At 41.2% G+C, this 21713-nt stretch overlaps 1 protein-coding gene across 1 annotated transcript in view; it reads right to left on the bottom strand.

Annotated features, from left to right (window-relative positions):
- Positions 1-319: 319 nt before the first annotated feature.
- Positions 320-21713, bottom strand: part of LOC147750661 (chemokine-like protein TAFA-4) — a 181318-nt gene continuing 159924 nt past the window's right edge. The window contains exons 2-4 of the mRNA XM_086930026.1: positions 13597-13746; positions 3835-3969; positions 320-366 (exon numbers count right to left, since the gene is read on the bottom strand). Coding sequence (XP_086786152.1) covers positions 320-366; positions 3835-3969; positions 13597-13746 — 332 coding nt within the window. The remainder of the gene's footprint in view (positions 367-3834; positions 3970-13596; positions 13747-21713) is intronic.

The following is a 21713-nucleotide window of genomic DNA, read 5'->3' as shown; positions in this document are numbered from 1 at the left end:
CACACCAAAATCCTTCTTTAACTTGTCTTCTTGACATCAGCAGCCATACAATGCAAGCCTCTCACACTCTTTAATCGCACTGACCATCTCATCATCCCATCAACAATCTCAGCATCCATCATATCAAGATCAACCTAAAAAAGAAGACCAAGCCTTCGTATCATGCAAAGACATTTCCAACTTCAAATTCAAAGTCATTTCTCACTATGCCATCTCCATGTCTGACGTCAATAACCCTCTAAATTACTTCAAGTCAACTCTGGAAAATCATGTGAACACTCATGCTGCATTTATAACATATGAGTGAAAGCCACATGCTTCAATCCCATGTAACTTGAAAGACCTCATGGACAGCACATACTCCATCTGTAGACAGGAAAAAAATTAAGGAATAAAGAATCAAACACTATTGAAGTATTGTCTGCATAACACAAAGAGAATTAATTAATCAGCCAAGCCAAGTACTCTACCAGCGCCATCAATTAAGGTGCCAACAGAAGCAGAACACTGCTTAAACCAATCAAGCATGATATTAGCCCCTCTGTATAACCATACGATACCATATTCCATGGACAAGGACAGCACTATCAATCACTTCCTTAATCAAAAAATGCAGAAGATCTGACAGCACACAAACAACAAGCCTACTTCTCCCTTGATATACCAAACTTTGTGCTGCATCCCTCAATGCCCACCTTTCAAATTCCTCTCACAGTCTTCACTGACATCCTCAATGTCCTAAAAGCCACTAGGTATGAAGATGATGTCTTACTTCTGTCTTTGACCAAAGCCCTCTGTGGAGTAGCTCCGTCACCCATACTCACAACTACTCACCATCATCCTACACTCTTTCACTCATGGCATCTTTTCAGAAGCCCTCAAAACAGAGTTGATCCTCTCACTCTTGAAGAAACCATTACTAGAATCTGATAACATCTCCAACCCCCTGCCCACCCATTGCTTATCTACACTTCTTGGCAAGATCATTAAGAGGAGGAATCTATACACAGCTTTAAGATTACATTAATATCTTTAATCTCCTTAATTATTATTAGTCTAGATTTAGATCATACTGCAGCATGGATACAACTACTTTCCAAATTAAAAAATGACACTTTTCTGGCCACAGTAATGATGACCCCTGTCTCCTGATATTAATGGACCTCCCAGCTTCCTGCAACATCATTGAACACCTCAGCCTCATCAAAACCCTGAAGTCTTGAACGGGATTCACTGGAATTGTTTTTCACTGGTTTTCCTCTTACTTATCCAATTCACAATTGGTCATTGACATGGCCACCTTCAGCTGGCAAACTATTCTGATGACATGTGAAGTGGCCCAAAATGTCATTGTGTTCCACACCATCTTCAACCTCTACAGTGAGCCCTTAAAAAAGTTTCCCAATTCATCATCGATGCACAACTACCTTTAAATGTATCTTCTGCTTCAGACATCCAACACCTCAAATACTGTTTGCACCTTATTTCATTCAGAATGCCCAGAACTTTCCTGGTGCTTAACCTCACCAAAATGAAATGAAATTCTGCAATTCACCAAGCAAAATAACCAGCAACTAATAGAAACCTAGTTCATTAACACTGGATGGAACTGAACCCCATTTGTTACCCAATTCCAAGTCAATAAGACCCTCCCTGGACACCGATCTCATCCTCAAGAAACACATAAACATAAAAAAAGAAAGTTGTCCTAGTATCAGCTAGCTCTTTTATAGAGAATTAAATCATTTATCACAGAAGGCAACTTATGGACTGCTTTTCAAGCCGTTCTTCTCTTTCCTTTCATTAATGGCAATGCCGGACGCCACAGCCTACCAGACTCCATAGTGCCTTCATAAGGGAATCCTATATGCCCCAGCATACCTTTCTCCATCTATGCACCCAGAATATGGAATGATATCTCCATATATATCTTGACTGCACAACCCATGCTCAAATGAGGAAAGAGCTAAAGACATCACTCTTTATAGAACACTACACAATTAAACAGTAACAGTCTAAAAACAGATACCTCTCCAATCATACATTGATCGTGTCTTTGCCTTAGATCTTGTACAGTGCTTGGATACTTTTTTGTAAAAGTTTGGGCATACAATGCATACACCCATTCCTACACATAAATTATAACCTCATGTAAATATCCTGATTTGCATATGTGTAAAGTTATTTGCCTATTAGCTCTCATTAATCTAGTCATCCTTGAAGAAGATTGTGTGTATTACATCACACATATGCAAGACAAATTGTATAGTAATGTTAAGTCGTCATAAAAATGTTAGTAGTCCAGATAAGTATAATCAATTACAACTTTGCCATGTATTTAAGGCAGGTTATGTTGTGATAGAAATAGCCATAGAAACTGAAGAAAAACAGCAACACACATTGTCTAGGACAAATAGGACTGCTACCACTTACATGTAGGCTGCAAACAATGGCTAGCACTTTACATCCATGGAAAGTATACTAAATACAAGGCCACACAGTTTCACAGAGAAACAATAACTTCCAAAATGTGGGCAACACTTTAAATCATTGGTGAATAAAAAACTAAAAATTAGAAATAAACATGACTGGAAATTGAATCGCTGAACAATGCAATTGAATGTTCTAGCAATCTAACAAATCTCACTTAGGGGTTATGTCTGACAACCACTTTGAGAGAATCTGCCAGCTACAAAACCATACAGGCAGAGGTAATGTTTCTGCTCTGATCTCAGTACAGAGATTTGGTCTTATCAGTTTCCTTCTAGATTGGCAGATCTCATAGTGCATATAACTGAACAATGACTCATTTGTACTCAACTGACAAAGCAGATAGAAACCTAGGTACAGATATATTTTTCAGCACAATAAATCTTGAGCAGTCTTGAGATTCTTCTAGCTGTTCAGTTTTTGCTTTCATGAAGGTTGATCACATAGCTGCATGAGTGCCAGCACCTTTGCTCTGGGTACTGGCACATTTTCACAGGCAGTTTTACAGTTCAACAAGCTAAAAGTGAAAAAAATGTACATTCATATTAGTTGGTCAGTGCCAATCAGAATTGAAGCCTGGGACAAAATTGCTTGGGAATAGTGAAAAGGTGAATGCCACTGCAGCACTCTGGGTGATCTGGCCCATGGTGTTTTGGTTTTCCTATTGAACTTTATTTTTTGGCCTTGTGTTCCATGCTGTAAAGAGTTTCACAGAATCTTTGAAATATAATATTATTTGGGATCTTCATTTCTTGTATATCAAGAAGCAACTGTTTTTCAATTAAATCTAAACTGTATAGAGTCAATCAAGAAGACAGTAGTTTTGCTTCCTAAGGCATATTTATTTACTGTTCTCATCTTGCTGATAACTTCTTGATTCTGTGTAGTGGAGCAGTTAATTACTTTCAGCAGCAACGGTTAATTATGCTGTTGACCAAGCTAATGAGTCCCTTTTAGAACATATATCAGTGGCATTTGGGTTACCTTACTAAAGCATTGATGACCATTCTTTGGGCCATTATCTTGACATTAATGCCCAACACCCAAGTGAGCCCTCACTCTGACCATAGTGCTAAGTCAATCCATGGACTACTAAATAGGAGTACAAATGGTTTAGCTAGGCTATCTCAAAATTGGATTTCGAGAAATCACTTGAAATGTGTTGAATTTAGCAGGGGGAGAAGAATACATATTTCACTACATCGTCTATAAGCTTAATAGTGTTGTATTGCCATGAAGAGACATTTAGAGAAACAACTTTAGTTTGAAATGCATGTTGACAAGGAGTTATAATGAAACTGCACAATAACACTCCAGACACTGGCAGAGGAGGAAAGAACATACTTGATTTTTCAGCATCTTCATTTTCCCCTACTTTTTCATAGCCAAGCAAACAGTAAACAGTGAAAGCAGCAGACTGATTGATTGGAAACAGATAGAGCACTTGTTCACCAACACAACCATTCTGGCACCAAGAAACTGAAGGAAAGAAATGTCGAAAAATAGAACATTCTAGCAAAAAGCAATGTGTTAGAGCTTTTCTCAAAGAGACCCCAAGGAGATAACCGTTACCTAAATGGGCTAAATATTTCAACGGCAGGGGCCAAGGTACCAAAGAAAGCAGCCACACTCAATGGAGAATGTAACCTGAGGCAGAGGGAAAAGCAGTTGTTGACTAGATCGACCTAGAGGAATTGAAAGGTTTATAAACATTTTGATAGCAGAGTCTAATGCAGTCCTGCAACGAGATGATAAGGTGTTCTTTGGAAGAAATGATGAGAATTTAAAATATGGGGAAATGTTTTAGTTGTACCATTTGTTGTGAAACCAGCAGTTTGAGAAAATGCTAGACTTGTTGGGAGGGAACATGGAACAACGGAGAGTGGAAATCTTTGTTTCACAGATATCATTAGTATATTTGAAACTCCTACCAAGGAGTATGCGCATGGGGATACGGTCACCATCCAACCTTGTCAAATATAACATTCCTGATGCCATTACCTGACTGACCTTCAGCCCACCCTCATAATCTCCATCCTGTTTACCTAAAGGGCTTAAAGGGTTTATTTATAAATTAACCAGAACGTTATACTAGTCATAATGATACTTTCATTCTTAACTCTAATGGTGTCCCAACTTTAAGGTAATCATATTAACTCTGATCGTAAAGCAAACTACGATTAATAAAGTAGCTCAGTTACCTCAAGATAGCAGAAAATAAGGTCATCTAACATAGAATACATGAAAGAAAAGAAAATATTTAAAACTGACAAAATGACTTTAATTGTCTAACAATATTTACATTTCTAAATAATCTAAAAAGGAAACCTAACTCTAGATGTATTAAAATTGTTAGACTAGAACACACATTACAGTACTTAACATTATTATAAATCCACCAACACTTTGATTGAAAATTTAGGTAACCATAAACAAGAGAGAAACAATTACCAACCTCTTGCTTCAATTAAATTAATAATTTGGTTAGATAAATGTATAATATTTTAACCTCATGCGCGCTGTTTGAATTCAGCACCTATGCTGAGATTTTAAAAAACCCATGTTACATGACGAGCTGGGCTCGTCATCAGCGTGCGAGGAGGCTACACCATGACGAGCCCAGCTCGTCATCAGCGTGGAAGGTAATTGTAATTGTAATTGTAAAAATATTTGTTAAGCGCGGTTGCTGCCCGTAGGCGTCCAAGCGCTGAGTTGAAGCAGGGAAGTGACGGGAAGAGGAGCTAAGGTACATAGGATTTGGCAAACAGCAGTGTCTTTAAGTTTTTACGGAATGAGAGGAGGTCTGGGTTGGACCGGAGTGAGATGGGGAGAGCATTCCAGAGCCTGGCTGTGTTCAAAGAGAACAGCCTACCCCCAGACCTGGCTCGCTTCACTCTGGGAACAACGGCGAGGAACGCCTCCGTCGACCGAAGGTTCCTGTTAGGGTGGTAGGGGGTGACAAGGTCGGTGTTAATGGCTGGGCCCGTTTTCCAGAAGGCGCGGTGCGCCAAGCACAGCGCCTTGAAGGCCACTCTCTGCCTCACTGGCAACCAGTGGAGACTTTTTAGAGCAGGTCTGGCTGACTGGGTGCGCGGAATTTTCAGCAGGGTGCGTGCTGCACAGTTTTGAACAACCTGCAATTTTCGTAGGGTCATCTCAGGTGCCCCCACGTATAGGGCATTGTTCGAGTCCAGGCGAGACTGGATGAGACCTTGTACCGCCACCTTTTTGGCCTCTAGGGGAAGTAGCGGGAGAACCTTCCTCAAGATTCTAAGTAGGCCAAAGCAAGTGGCGGATAGTTTTGTGGCCTGGGTGGAGAAGGAGAGTTTGTTGTCCAGCCACACTCCCAGGCTTTTAACACTTTCCTTAGGGGTGGGGGGGGGGGGGCAGTGCACTGGGCCACAAGGAAGTGAAAGGCACAGGAGAGGTTGGGCCTAGGAGCATGAGCTCCGTCTTTTCTCTGTTTAGTTTTAGGGAGGAGTTGGTCATCCATCCCTTAACGTCCTCTAGGCATTTTAGCAGGTCGGCTGGGGAATGCCTGTTGTTCTCCGTGGCCAGCGAGACCACAAGCTGGGTGTCGTCGGCGTATGACACGATTTTAATGCCATATGGTTCGACAACACCCGCCAGCGGCCTAATGTACACGTTGAACAATACAGGGCTCAGAGAGGAGCCCTGTGGTACTCCGCAGCTCAGGGGTTTGCTAGAGGACACTGTCTCTCCGTCGAAGATCTGAAACGACCTCCCAGACAGAAAGGAGTCAAACCACCTTAAAGCGTCACCTGAAACTCCGATGTTATAGAGACGGTCCAGCAAGGTGGTATAGCTGACCGTATCGAAGGCGGCACTTAGATCAAAGAGGATCACTGCCACTGATCCTCCCTGGTCCAGTATCCTTCTAGTTTCTTCGGTGACCGCTAACAAGGCGGTTTCCGTGCCATGCTTCGGTCTGAAGCCTGTCTGGGATGTGTGTAATAGAGAGTGGTCCTCCAGGAACTGGACCAGCTGCGCGTTTATATACTTCTCTAACACCTTGCTAGCCCAAGGGAGAAGTGAGATGGGGCGGTAGCTGGAGTGGTCATCTGGGTCTAGGCTGGGTTTCTTCAACAGCGCCCGTACCATGGCCTGCTTCCAAGCTGTGGGGACTGAGCAAGCGGATATGGATGTGTTTAGAAGATCCCGGATTACAGGCAGGGTGGCTTTGCTTGCCTGCATCAGGACTTCTGGAGGAGCAGGATCACAAGGGGAGCCCGACTTGACTTGTCGTGCCACCTTGCTTAAAGTGTCGAGGTCCAGAGGAGGGAAGTGCTCGAGGGAAGGCTGGTCTGGGTGAAGAGGTGGTCTAGGGGGGAGTGGATTAATCGCATTCGGGGTTGTGGCTGCAGTTGGGAAGGTAGAGTAAATTTTTAGAACTTTGTTGTGAAAAAAATCCGCGAGCTCGTTGCATTGGTCCTGGGTTTTGTTAGGAGGGGGTGCCGTGTTGGCACTGGAACATTGCTTTATAATTTGGAAAATTTCTTTGGGCTTAGATTTCGCTTCTAGTATTTTCTCAGAGTAGTGGGTTGCCTGGGCCGTTCTGATCCCTTCTTTGTAGGCTTTGATCGCCTCTTTGTAGGAAGCCTTTTTATCTGGGAGGAAGTCTAAACGCCAGGCTCTCTCTCGTTGCCTACAAAGGCGTTTTAGCTGTCTTAGAGAGTCAGAGAACCAGGGGGCAGATTTCTGTAGTCTCTTCGAGGAGGATCTACGAAGCGGGAGGATCGTGTCTAGCGAGTGGGTGATCCAACTTTCATAGTAGACGTTTGCCACATTGGGGTCTAGGCAGGGTGACGGGCGAGTGGAGTCCAGTTTATGCAGCCAGGACTCCAATGGGAGTTTTGACCAGTTCCTCCTGGTGGTGACTTGGGGAGGTGACTGGGGGGTTTTGTGTTTGACCCAGGTAAACAGGACCAAGAAATGGTCCTACCATGGAAGGGGGTGGGTTGATCAACAGTTAGATCCAGGCAGTTACTAAATATAGGGTCAAGTAAATTGCCCTTTTCATGGGTCGGGGCTGCAACCAGTTGGGACAGTTGGAGAGCTTCCAGATCATCTAGTAATTCCTGAGCAATGTGGTCTGAGGGGGAATTAAAATGGAGATTAAGGTCCCCTAGGATCGTGTGGTTGGCGGAAGAAAGAATTCTTTCCGCTATAATTTCGGGAAGAGACCTGTGGAACACTTTTACAGGCTCAGGGGGGCGGTAGATCAGGGTGCCGGAGAAAGAGCTATTTGCGTTGAACTCTATGCAGAATGCTACACTCTCGCACTCAGGGATAGTTTCTGCTGTAGTACGGCATCGGTACTGGTTCTTCAGAATGATCGCCAGACCTCCGCCTCTCCCTACCGGTCTATCCACTCTAAGGATATGGTAGCCTACGGGTAAGGCTTGAACCACGTCTGGCTCAGAGTGAGCAGTGAGCCACGTTTCTGTCAGGAAAACCGCGTCTGGCTTTTGCTCCTCGAGCAGCATGGCAAAGGGGTTAAATATAGTGCACATTTGTTATATTTGAATACATTTTATTCAAACTTAATGTGAATATCCAATTTACAAATGGAATAAAATAAATGTATATTATTTTTAAGTATTTTCTAGTTTAGTTTCATGGTCGACAATTTTTTGGTTTTGAAACTGTACTATTTTTAGTGGACCGCCAGGCATCCTACAAAAAGAGTCAGATTGGGACCAAAAAAGGACTGGGCACAAAAAAAAGTGACCACATTCGCTGATCGTGACATTTTACTAATGTTTGGTTTGCTGGTGGGCTAAAATTAATATATCTTTAGGATGGTCCAGCACAAAGTTACCCACTGTTTACACGTCACAAAAAGTCTAACAAAATGCTCCCAGACCTATTTAATGAACGTGCACTTTGCACATATTTCTTACGCGACACAATGATTATTTTAAATATTTTGGTAGACATTGCTATTGAAGAGTGATTTTACTATATAATTTGAGAATTTACTCACATAGCGTTTTTAAATTTGCTAAATGAGATATTTCCTGAAGTTTAATCTAGAAATCACCTTTAATTTGCAGATTTGTTAAACGTAGACGACCTAGAAAAGATCAATTAATGTAATGAAAAGAAGCATCCTCTTCACGTTATTGTGCTACACTGCTAATAGCTGAATCAAGATTCCTAAATGTGTGCTATATTATCTGAGTAACATTTAGAAACATAAATATCAGTTCCCAACCATCCTCAAATGTATTGAATGTTGTTGCAAGCTAAACAATAAACCCTACCCAATGTATGTGTTAATGTTACATGTATGTAGTTTCAAATGTACTTTTCAGCCATACTTACCATTCAGGATTTTGAGTAATTACTGTATGCTTATGCAATATGAACTAAAGTACTGAAGAACGTATATTTGTTTATGGTTAAATGTGCACACACATATTAAATGTGCCCCTTTGAATTAAATGTTTAGGTTGACATGATTATGCAGGCCTGTATTTTACCATGCTGCATTTCATAATGTACTGTATTCTAGTCTCTGTTAACTTGACTTTCTTGCAGGTACTCACATGCCTTATTAGTTTAGAGTAGATACATTTATGTACTAGTAGTAGATACAAAGCCTGAGAAGCAGACCTTGATAAAAGTAAACGAGACACCAAAGCGCTAATGAAAAGACTAGTCTTCCCTGTTCTGGATGCGAGAAAAGGATGTCATTCCCATGTCTGGTGTGGGACAATTTTCAAATGTTGCAATCTGTAATATGGGACTACATGGACAATGGACTTTCTATAATGATGGGTGTAACTTATGGACTTTGAGGATAATAATACACAATTTCCCCTGGACTCACAGCGGATGCTTTCTGGATTCCTTTCTGACTCTTTGTGGACTACTTTGCTGAGCCCCTTTCGCAGCCTCAATGCCTGATCCCCCTTGGACTCTTTGCAGATCCCTTGCATTATTCTCTACTACCTTTGAATGAACTTAGAGAGATTTTGACCTCTGTGCTTCCCTTGGATCCTACCCTAAGTGTGGCTTAGGCTTACACGTATTCCCAACCCATTGAAGACTCTTGAATAAGCTTCTGAGATGCTAACACTGGTGCTTCACTATTTGCTGAGCCTTACCTTTGTTTCTTATGTGGAATGCATTGATATCTGAGACTCTCTAGCTTAACTGAACCAATCTTCCCCTGTGGACTGTGCTTGGGATATTTAGATTACCTGATGTATAAAAGAGAGAAATTAGGATTGTTTTCTGAGCATCAATCATTAGTGCTGTTACTCTGTATGGCTGCTACTGAGTTACTTTTTTGTTTAATTTTGGTCAACCTCAATTTCTTCTAGAGGCTTGGATTGCGAGTTGCAATAATGTATCTCTATAGCATGGATTTGAGAGTGGTCTATTTGAAATTTGATTACTAATATGTACTAAACATTTTTTAACTTGGCTACTGATTTCTGGTCTTCATTGTGTAGCCAAATGGGTTGCACTGTCTAATGAACTTGATAGAAGTGATTAAATACCAACTCCCTTTCCCCTCAGTGTGATAAGAAAGGTCAGCTAGAGGATCAAGAGTAAGTACAGTAAGGGCCCAGAAAACGCTGGATCAAGGATAAATGAGGGTCAGCAACATAGGTGAAGTTTGGAACCACCATTATTCTACTGCAGCTCACCTGTAGGTCTCCTGCCTTTCATCTTCAGGTCTATGAATCATCCTTAACCCTTGCTCACTCTCAGATCTCCAAGCCCCTTTGCTGCCATTAGATTCTATTGCCCCTACTCATTCATGAGAATTCTCTTCATCCATTGATCAACAGGTCCCTTGAAGGAAATATTTACCCCTAATTCTGACTTGTGTTCAATCAAAGACCCGGTAGAATTGCTTATCCTAAGACAATGAAGCGCCTGCTAATCATTAGTGGGTCCCTAACTACACACTCTCGATCATGAACCTTTCATTCTCAGGATTCCTGAGGCTCCTGCTCTGCTAATTCTATGAGACTCTGGTCTCACTCCGAGTTCACTTTGAATCCTGATCACTTTCTGGTGGTTCCCAAACTCCATGCTTACCCTGTTTACTCAAACACTCTATAGTCTCCAGGATTACCATTGCCTACATTCCAGGTCTAAACTGATACATAACCTCATTGAAAGTAGATACAATCTGATCATCCCTAAGTGCAATAGTGCTTCAGTATCTCACCCTCTTTTGTACTTTCAGGAGGCTAAAAGCTTCTGTTATCTGCTTGTTCTTCCATAGCTGACTCAAGTAGGACAATTCCCAAGACAAAGACTGGAGTCAGTGGGGCTGCTGAGACTGGCTGATGATTAGAAGGCTATCTTCTCACCTACATCTTCTTCAGCACCATTTAAGGATCCCAAGGAAGTCTCAGGGTACATGTAGAATGCCACGCAAAAGACGTACTTTAATTCAAACTGCATGATATGACTCCATGATTAAATGGGTGGAATAAGCTTTTGAGTGATATGTGTCTGAGGTAGAAGTATACATGCAAACTATTAGTCAGATGTTTGTGCTCTGACAGTATGACATTTGTCTATAATTTTTTCAAAAATGTTAACTAAAAAATATTAACTACTTTAGACTTTAAACATTAAAAACTACAACTAAAATGCCAATTTTTTAAGCAGAAAGAGACATTTCAGTTTGTGGTGTCCATTATATAAAAGGGCAATATTTGGGTCCATTGTAGAAGCCCAGCAGCCATATGTACAGCAACGGTAGGAAACAAGAGTTGAAATTTGTGGTGCTTTCACCATTGCTGTCCAGGAAACAGTTATTGGTATAACTGTGTTGCCAGTGTAGCTTTTCCATTTTCCCATTTAATCTCCCAATAAATTATCCATTGCAGTTGAATGAAACACTAAACTGTAGGCTTTTAGTATGTGTTTTCAACCAGTGAGAAGGGGTGAACTGTTGTGTAGAGGGAGGGTGGCCCACACCCCTAGGAATAATTAACCCTCAGCCTCGGGAAGACAGATGGTTGCTACCTTGGGTGCTAGTGTCTGTATGTTGGATCCATCCTACCAGTAAAACTGAAGCACAAATGCTTCAGATTCATCACAGAACGCCAACAGGCTGTAAACCCCAAGCAAATGCAAGTAAGAGACAGAAATGAGCATGATCAAATAGGAAAACCACTCTCCATCTTTTTAATTTCGACATAAACAATTGATAAAGGTTTTGTTAAAAAAGAACTGTTCTTGAAATGTTAATTCTGACGGAGACGTGCCTCAGGTTGAAAGGGAGGGAGAAGGTCTACTGTAATGTACTGTGAAGTAATGTGTGCACCATCGATGGAGGTATGCTCAAAAATATTTTACTGATTTCCCCCATAGTGCATCATGTCTTAGTTGAGCCGATGTTTCCACCTTGTAATGGGCCCCAGAGTACTACCCCTGGCATTTGTAAACTCTAGGGATGGGGACATTCTGGCACATTACCCAGGCTTTAGATTGTGTTTTCTTGGCAGTGATATCTTTTGGTAACTCTCCACAATTGCAACTTTTTTTTTTAACTTATACAATAGTCACGTTTGTTCTTTTGCTTAAGCGTAGATCCTCCTGCCCACACCCCAGATTTGCCTAGAGGATTCCTCTATTCTGCTCTTCTTCTTTGGAATCGAATATCTGCTAAATCATTGTTGTAGGTTATTTGAGTACAACAGCAGAATAGCAAAGCCACATGAATATGTAGAAACAATAATAATCAAACAAGTTAACTCAACAAACATAAACATCCGTATTGACAGGGTTTGAATCAAAAACGTTAGTGTGAATAATGTAGTAGCGATGGATCGATCAATAAGTCTATTTAGGGCAACATAGCAAATGGGGAAGGTTAAAGGTTAAAAGGTTAAAAGAAGGTTAAAAGAATTTTTTTAAATAAAAGAAGTAGGGTGAAAAAATGTATTTCTGAAAAAGAATGTTGCACTTTGATTTCCCTTTTGAGTGGAATTTCTGCAAAAATCTCCTCCCCACGGAGTGTGAAGTGCACAAAACTGGAATTTCAAGAGATTTTCTCGAGAAAATCAAATGAGAGTACACTACCTTTGCCGTTGTCTTACTGAAAATGAAATACATTTATTCACATTTCTCAGAGAATTGCATTTTAAATTCCCTATGATGTAAGCCATTCCTCTCACACACACAAAGAAATTGAATATCAACACAAAGAATGAGAAAGTCATAAGTATGCCTTTCTGCGACTACTCCTATGTTTGGAAAAGACACACCATCTCAGGGCTACTCCTGAAAATATACAGGAGTAAAAGGTTTTCACTAGTATTCACAACCATAAAAAACCCACATATGCAGCATTTTTCACAACATGGAAAAATCGGTATGTGGAACATTGCCATAAGAGTCATTGGCACATTATTATGTTTATGTTTTACTTCTCTGTAAAGATATTACATTCATTGGTGTTCACTTCCAATTCCCTTGCTGAAAAGAAATGCAACGTTTTTTTCATGTTTCATTTCAATTCCATTCTTGGAAACAAATGTTGTCCTTCCCTTGACAAGAGAAAAGCTGGATGAGTTTCTAGGCTAGGAATCTATTTACAAGAGCCATGTGAATCTCCGCAAGCATAAACTTTGTGTGCTTTCCACAACTCTTGCTGGTAGGTTCCCCAAAGAACAACCTTAAACCCTTCACATTAGGCTGCAGGCATTCCACACTGCTAGCATAATTTTGGTATTATCACATTTCACTTGTGAGGCTACATTGTTCTCTCTACCAATGTGTATTACAGTGCATATTGCATGTATCGATATTAATCTACACATAGCTATGTATGTCTGTTTGCACACATATTGAAAATACAATTCCTAAATAGAATTGTCGACCAGAAGCCCACTAAATGACAAAACATTCCTTGATATACAATTGGCAAATATACTTAAAAAATCGTAATTATTTTCAGGCGTGCCTTCTAGTCTTACATTATTTAACTTCAGACGGATTACAACACTAAATACAATTCTGAAATTAGACCTATTATTTAAAAACGCTACAATATAGACATTGCATTCTGTTTTGAAATAAAAAAAATGAATGATCTTTGCAACTTACCATCCACGCAGGCTGGACTTGCTCTTGTTGTGCCAGCAATTTGTCCTTTTTTACATGCACAGCGAGCTGTTTGCCGGGCTATAGTCCGTCGCGGCTGACTGCTATCCCTCTTGATTGTAACAATTTCACATGTACCTGCAGCCAGTTGACCTGGAAAAAGAACCAGCAACAGGCACCAGTGTCACTAAATGCACTACAGGCAATCAATTACAGCCAAATAGAGTCATGGCCCACTGTCAGAGCAGACACTCCACCGTAAATGGGAAACAGGCTGATGGATATAATAAAACTGAGATGACATACAATTTTTCTTCATGGTGGACATGTCAAAACCTTGCAAACTGTTTCTGTCACAAAATTGTTATTGTTCTGTAAAGGCAGGGGAGCGGAGGTCAGCCAGGCTGTTTGTGGGGTCTAAGTTGGTTAGTGCTGAGGAATGGCTTTACTATGGCGGAGAACACATAGTTGGTTCTGAACTTCACATGTAACACTTGTACAAATAGTGTGCAGTCGCATTCAATTTATGAATCTACAAAAAAAGAATCACCTGTAATCACATAACTCAAGGATACACATAAAATGTGATTGACTTAAAACCAACAATCTACTGAAAACGAATGTTGGCTAATAAAATACATTATTTGAAAGTGAAGAACTATTTAGAATGCTTGCTCATAATTGGAACTGAACTGAAAAGGTAAAATAACATGTTTAACAAAGGCTAAGTCTGAAACTTCTCCTGTGAATTTGGGTGCAATGCAAACAGCTCCTAAAGTTTTGAAGGACTTTCGAATTTCGTACACTCCTAGATGTATTACCATACTAAAGCTAAACATGAAGTATCCTGGGGCGGCTCCTCATGTAAGGCGGAGGAGTTTCGCCTCACTGCTCTGAGAGCAGCAGTGAAAGGAAAACGAAAATGATAATAAAAAGCATTATTATCAGTTTAGTTTTCTGTTTCCTGGTGTGGGCAGGGATGGACTGCCAGGGCAGAGGCCAGGAGGAGGAGTGGTTGCTCCACTCTAAAGTGCACTTAACTGTTTGGCCGGCCCTCTTGGGCCAACCATAACAGTCATATGCACTTTACATGTTCTGCACCCATGTTGCATTACAGCTTGGGTGCAGAACATGCCCAAGCCCCCATTCCCCGTTTGAGCACTGAATCACAGCGCACAAATCACAACGCTGCTTTGCAGCGTTGTTGTTGGCTATGGGAGTCAGGAGTCTGGGTGCTTCCTAGTTTCTGCTTCCCAGGAGCAAAAGGCAGCGGCGGCGAGAAGACTGAGAGGCGGCGACCACCCGGGTGGCCGGTCTGAAGGTGTGACTTTTTTCAAATTATTTTAATTTCCATCCAGCCAGCCCAATTAAATAGTGGCTGCCACCGGAAATATCTCTGTTAAGATCCTCACAGGCTCCATGTAGAATAATGTAATGTGATTTTATTTCAGAGCATGGATTTAACCCCTTTTTCTCCTGATCCTGTTAAAACTTCTTGTTATAATAGTCTGGCTTAACAGCACACCTGCCACCCGATAATTATGTGAGAATCACAGAGAGGGGCTTGGCTATGCCCACATGTTGGAAGCCAGGAGTACATTTTTTAATAGAGCAGAAGTTGTTTGCTTCCACAAGCAAGCATTGGCAAAGCCAATAGATCTTGACAATGGCAGGGTTCGGAGCCATTGGTGTTGTCAATGGTATAGGTCACATAAGATTAAATACAAACACATTTTCTATGAAAGTCAACACAGAAATCCTGTTCATGGAATATGTACTTTTGCATGCATTACGCAGTTTCAGACTTTTCTCATACTGTATTTCCTCATAAGGGTTACCATTATCAATGAAATACATAGTAATAGAAAAAATAATATATTGAGTGTTGGATTTTGACCAGCATTAGGTATTCTAAGACAACAGTAGAATATCATTATCTGAAGCATTCTTGAATGTGATTTCGAAGATGGGCACGGTATTAGAACACTTTTCAGCATTCATCAAAGATGGAGCAGTTTGTGTAGTAAACCATCCGGCTTTTCAGCCCTGTAGTCCTACTTCTGTGTCATTGCACAGGTATTCTGCAGGAGGAACGGCTAATGAGGAAGAGTATAAATAGTGGCTGGTAGAGCCTATCCCGTTGTGAGTAATGTGGGCCTCCAGTGGGAAACATTCGTGGAAGGGATGCTTGTGCACGACAGTAGGGGAGGGGGAGTTTGTCCTCACCTGGGGAGGGGGCTCTACCTCTCCTTGAAAGTGGAGGTGGTAAACTGGGTTGTTGTACGGAGGTAATGAGCAGAGGTCTCATTTCAGAGACTGAAAACATTCCAAAAAAACTGATACCCCTCCTTAAATATCCCAAACTGCTAGTTAAAAGAGCTGCACAGGGTAATGCTGCAGTGTCATACTGCTCCGACGTCTCTGTACATCACCATCACCACCAGAATGAAGCACAAAGATGCAGTTGTGCATCATCATAACCGTCCAAAGAGATTCAACCTGCAGACTGGGTTGTCTATTGCATAACAATATTTATATAGTGCTTACTACCTGTGTGTGTTGCTGAAGGGCTTTTCTACATGGATAGCATGTTACATAGAATAGGGCATGGTTGGAAGTGAAAACTCTGCCCCAAAAAATAAAAAAGCACTCTCCGGAGGGCTAAACACCAGCAGAACCATGATGTAATCATGCCCTTGACAAATGGGGTGAAAAAAATGAGGCAACAATGGTGCCAGCAAATTGGAAGCCTATGGGCCCACAATGTAGATATAATGTAGACAGCGCATGTGTGCCGTCTAGAGCCGAGACCTAAAAAGGACAGAACAGATTTTCGAGTATTGGCTGATTAAATTTCCGCATTAGTGCTAGTTGTGTTGCTGGTGCTTGCAGACGTTTGTTCGAATTAAATTACACTGCTTGATTTTTTTCCAGAAGGGTAGAGAGTCTCATGGTGTCTGGACAAATCCAATAGGCAACCACCAGCCCTTTGAATTCATTATGGGTCTGTGTAAACCCTGACTTTACAACGTGTGGAAGAAAATATGTCACATGGGATGAGTATGCCACAACAATTACCCTCCTACAACTGCTTCCCTGAAAATATTTTTGGACCGGCAATCATGAATTCTGGTCCTGTTGGCCAATAATACTATTAGCCATTGAGACCCCATCGATGGTGAACAGCACCACAATGTATCCACACCGCAGGAGACAAACCGCTGGAACAAGGCACTGTTGTAACAGTTAGCTTGCCTAGGCAGAGCAATTTATGAACATCACACAGCTAAAAATGTTTTAGTTATTGATTTCCAATAATTCATTTATAAGCTGGTGACCTACATCATAGTTTTAAATTGCAGACACCATCACTTCATTTAGTATCCCAGTGATATAGTGATTTTCCTATAACATCTGCTTAAGTACCAGATACCCAAACTAGTACTCACAGGGGCAGTTTTTGACATCCATCAGTTTCAAACCTGAACAAGATTGGTAATTTAGGACTGAGAACAGAAAACAGAAAACAGAAAAAACAGAACACTGAGCTAGCTCACATTATTGATCGGCTAAAGTCCAGTCTAGCCGAGTGAGGTGCTGAGTCGGCCGGTCCCGGGGATAGCTTTAGAGCGGCCATCTTTGGTTGGGAGGAAGACATTGGCGCAGTCTAGCTCGGAGCATAAAAGGGGCATTTCCGGCTGGGCGCAATCCTTGCTGTGTGCTTGTTTTCCCCTCCTGAGGCGGAAGCCGGGAGGTTGCTCTGTTGTGTCACTGTCTACCTTTGTGTACCCTTCCCCTGTTGTGCCACGAATTTTAAAACTTGCTTTTAGGAATTTTACTCATCCCTTACTTGCACTTGCACTTTGTCTCCAATATTGAGCGTTCACAATATAGGAGCTAGCACTCTCGCATCCCCCAATTTTTGGGCAAGCTCTCAGCCGAGTGAGGTGCTGAGTCGGCCGGTTTCGGGGATAGCTCTGGAGCAGCCATCTTGGGTTGGGAGGAAGACATTGGCGTAGTCTAGCTCGGAGCATAAAAGGGGACGGGCATGCCTTCACGCAGCGGACGCAATCAGTGTACAGAGATGTAAATGTTAACAAAAAGGTGGCAGATCGCAAACCTATGCAGTTTTAGAATTCATATCCAGGAAGACTAAAGATTACCACTTATTTACAAAATCGTACAAATCCTATTATGGAAGTAAGAAGACAATGTGACCAATTATTTTTAGAATTTTGTAAACTTGGCTTTAGGAAGAGAAATTCTTTTCAGCTAGCAGATGAAAATATAGGATGAAGTATAATTAGAGCAAGAAATTTTCAGAATAGTGAGAAACTGGGCCATTACTGAACAAAGGGATTGGATAAGAAGAAAGCTCTGAAGAAGTGGATCATTTGGCGAAACATGCGGTTTCGGTCTGTGACATTTATTGTGATCTAATGGCGTATGGATGAACAGAATAACTGGTTGACAGTGAACATAACTGTGATCCGGTGTCTTACAATTGAATGCAAGAACTTTAAAATAGGACATTAGGAGTGGTAATTATCGAAGGAAATTTAAGTGGAATTTTGAAACCAGTTATATACTGGAAAGTTAAGAACACGTAAAGTCATTAGGAAAACATGAAAACAATCAATATAAAGTAGAATATTTAATATTTTTGGTTATGAAATAATTTTCTACTTTTCTAATATGAGAATAAAATATCTGTATCTTCTATGTGCAATGTGATAACTAGCAATTTTGAAGTAAACCCTTTTCTTTTTGATTCAGAGCTTCTGTGTGTTTTTGTTTCTGTTTATAAAATGTTCACCTTGAACATTTGCTTTCATTAGGTGACTTTGTCTGCATCAAGTCTTAGATGGAGGCAATGGTTAAGTAATCTCATGTTTTATCCAACACAAACATTTTTTTATCTTACTTACCAATTCGCATATTGCACTTTTTAAACGTACTGCATTGCCTAGAGCAATGAGATACAGAGTACATATACAAATTGCAGTCATCGCCATGCATATATATCTTAATGATGCATGGCATAAACACCAGGATATTTGACTACAGAGATTTGTTAATAATGCAAGACATCAAACGATGCCTGCTAGAAACAAGAATCTGTTCTACAATGAATGTAATAAAATCGGGAAATGCGTGTATTAGTGGTTCACTGCAGAATCCATTTTGCACTGTCTGTCTTTTTTACAAGATAGGGGGAATGCCTATTTATATAGTTGTCTACCTGCTTATGTTTCTGTCAACCTGAATACCTTATTTTCAAATATAAACAGACCCATAAAACCAAATACATTTGTTACATAGCCAGTACTTACTCATAGACAGCAGATTAGCTGTTAAAGCATTCTTGCATTTACATTGTAATGTGTCAACAACGTCAGGTCATTCTAAAGAGGAGTAATCACTAAAATTATGCTATTGTATTTTGTATTAAAGCATTGGATCCAACATCGAAATGATTTGGTATCATAAGTGCAACTTTCAACTGTAAAAAGTAGAATTTGTGACAGATTTTTTTAATCCAAAGATTTTACAGAACACTTCATCCATAATTTACTTAAACATGTGGACAATCTTTCATTTTGTTAAACACCCTACACTTTTGGGAGGATTAACAAACATTCCCAGTAATCGTTCCCTTCCTAATCGCAAAAACGTGTTTAGTCCTAGGGCTAATATGATATATTGTGTTAAATATGAAAATCAGGTTACAACTGCCCCAAACACTCCAATGTTTTCAAATGTTGTAAGAGAATGTAATTTTGCCCATCCGGAAGATTTTGCATTTGGAGGAAAAAAGGAAGCATGGAATGGGTATTATATGAATGTTACCCACTTTTTGTCCTATCAGTTTGCTAGCATTAGAACTCAGTGCACTTTATTACTGCTAAACGAGAGTAAAATGCCTGTACTCCCCAATGAAACACATATGTTAAAATTGGCTTATACCTGATTGGCACAATTAACTTTCCTTTGAAAACTTAGGGGGTCATTAGGATGACGGGCGGACTTTAAATAGAGTAGGGCTCAGAGATGAGCCCTGGACATCCTGGGTCCAAGGCAAGGGTTTTCAAACAGAATGTTTTCCTCCCAAAACCTGGAAACTTCTGTTTTTCAGAAATGAGGTTAACCTTTTAAGGACTTTACCGGCTATGCCAGCCTCTTCCAGTCTCGTGATGAGTGTCAAATAAGACACTGTATCAAATGTGCAACTTATATCAAGGAATATAACTGCTGCTGACCCATTGTGTCTAAAATCGCTTTGAGTTCATCCATGATGGCTAGCAGAGCCATCTTGGTGCTATCACCTGCTCGGAAACCTGTTTGGGTGCAGTGAAGAGTTCCTTTGTTCTCCAAAAGTGGGGACACATTTTTATCAACAAATTTATCAGCTAGTGTGCTGATGACTGGAAGCAGGGAAACAGATCATCTGTAACTTTCTGGTGTTTAAGTGTCTAGTGAGGTTTTTTTAAGTGGCTTTAGCATGGCATACTTCCAAGCCGATAGCACTTCACCACTTTTAAAGGACTGATTAAATATAGTCTGGGGGTGGGTAGGTTTTTTCTTTCCCAGGGAAGAAGATCAGTCGGGTGGGCCCAGGAACTAAATTAACTTCCAAGGGAACTTCCCTGTCACAAGAAAATGTTAGGTGACACCTGTAAAGTCTCATGCCTTTATCCCCATTGTCAGGCCAGCACCACATTCAGTGGGAGGGGAAAACTAACCCCAGAACCAGTTTTGAGTGGTCACTGAGGAGAGGATTGCTCATTACTGTGGCCAAATCTCTCGAGCCACACAGACTCTGCACAAAGGGAGAAGGGTTTCCCCATCTTGAATTTTGAGAGCGAGTAGCACTGTAGGGTTGGTTAGTTTTCAGTCAAACAGGAACTGCTGAAAACATGGTTAGGGTTTCTCCTAGGAGCTTTTAGCCCATTGACTAGAGAGTGCCATGGAGTCACACACACCCACCAGCTAATTTCAGGAATAAATATGGCAACTCAAGGTACCAACCCCAGAACACTTATAGGACCTGCGGAAGCTCAGAATAGCATTGGAACTGCTACCTGTGACTGGAGAGGAGCCCTAAAGGAATGAACCTGCTCCCTCTTACACCAGGATAAGAAAGTGGACTCCAGTTATCAGATGACTGATATTAAGGACTGTCATGTCACACTGTTAACCTTGTGATTGTCAATTCATTATTTTTAAACATTTCAATGACCTTCTTTAAAACATATATTGATTCAGAGTTAAATGTTGTGATTGTCAACAAAGCCTTTTCATGACTTCCTTATAAATATGTATTGATCCATTGCCAAAATGCTGCAGCACAGCCTTAGAAGCCACAATTAGAGGCTAAAAGACCCGAACTCTTGGGAGTGATTATCTCAACCAAATACCTCTCCAAGGACCTTGAGTGCAACCCTTCTGGAGAAACAGGGTGCCACATGGACTTGTTATGTTTAAAGGATGTGGGTGTTCACCGCTGCTTGTGGGTGGCCTCCCAAAAGCAATACATTTGCACTACAGGGCCCCTGCACTTTTTGGCACTGCACATCGATTATACCAAGTAGGTGTCTTCCAGTGGCATTGCCTATGGGCTCTACTTTTATAAATAGTCGCTTAGTGCCAAAACACAGGCATCTGGATCACAAAAAGACCTGGGCCATGTAGGAAGCCCAAGTCTGCAAAGTCCGGTTTTCTTTCCATACGGGCAACACTGCTCTGTGCCAGTGGGGGAGCTGGCATCTCCTCATTTCCCTTAGGAGTTGCAAGGTGGTGGTGGTGTGCTCCCCCCTCCGCCCAAACACAGGGAGCAAAGGAGGTGCAACACTGGGCTCCCCAACGCTGACCTCTTCTTGGAGCAGATGCTGTTGGAGCGCAGTGGTGCTCCATGTATTTTTTTGTCCTCAGGGAGATGGAAGTTCCCCAGGGACACTGTGCCTAAGCAGGACGGTGTTTGTTTCTTGGCAGTGTGAGTCCCCAGAGAGATTGGGTCCCACTGGGATATAAAATAAGAAAAGAGGGCATGCACACCCACTCTACTCTCTAAAGCAAGTATCTTCTCTTCCAATAGCCTTGTCCCCCCCCCCTCCCCGGAA

The sequence above is a fragment of the Lissotriton vulgaris genome, chromosome 1_1 (assembly GCF_964263255.1).
Source record: "Lissotriton vulgaris chromosome 1_1, aLisVul1.2, whole genome shotgun sequence".
Classification (NCBI taxonomy): domain Eukaryota; kingdom Metazoa; phylum Chordata; class Amphibia; order Caudata; family Salamandridae; genus Lissotriton; species Lissotriton vulgaris.
This window is presented reverse-complemented; position numbering and strand designations above follow the sequence as displayed.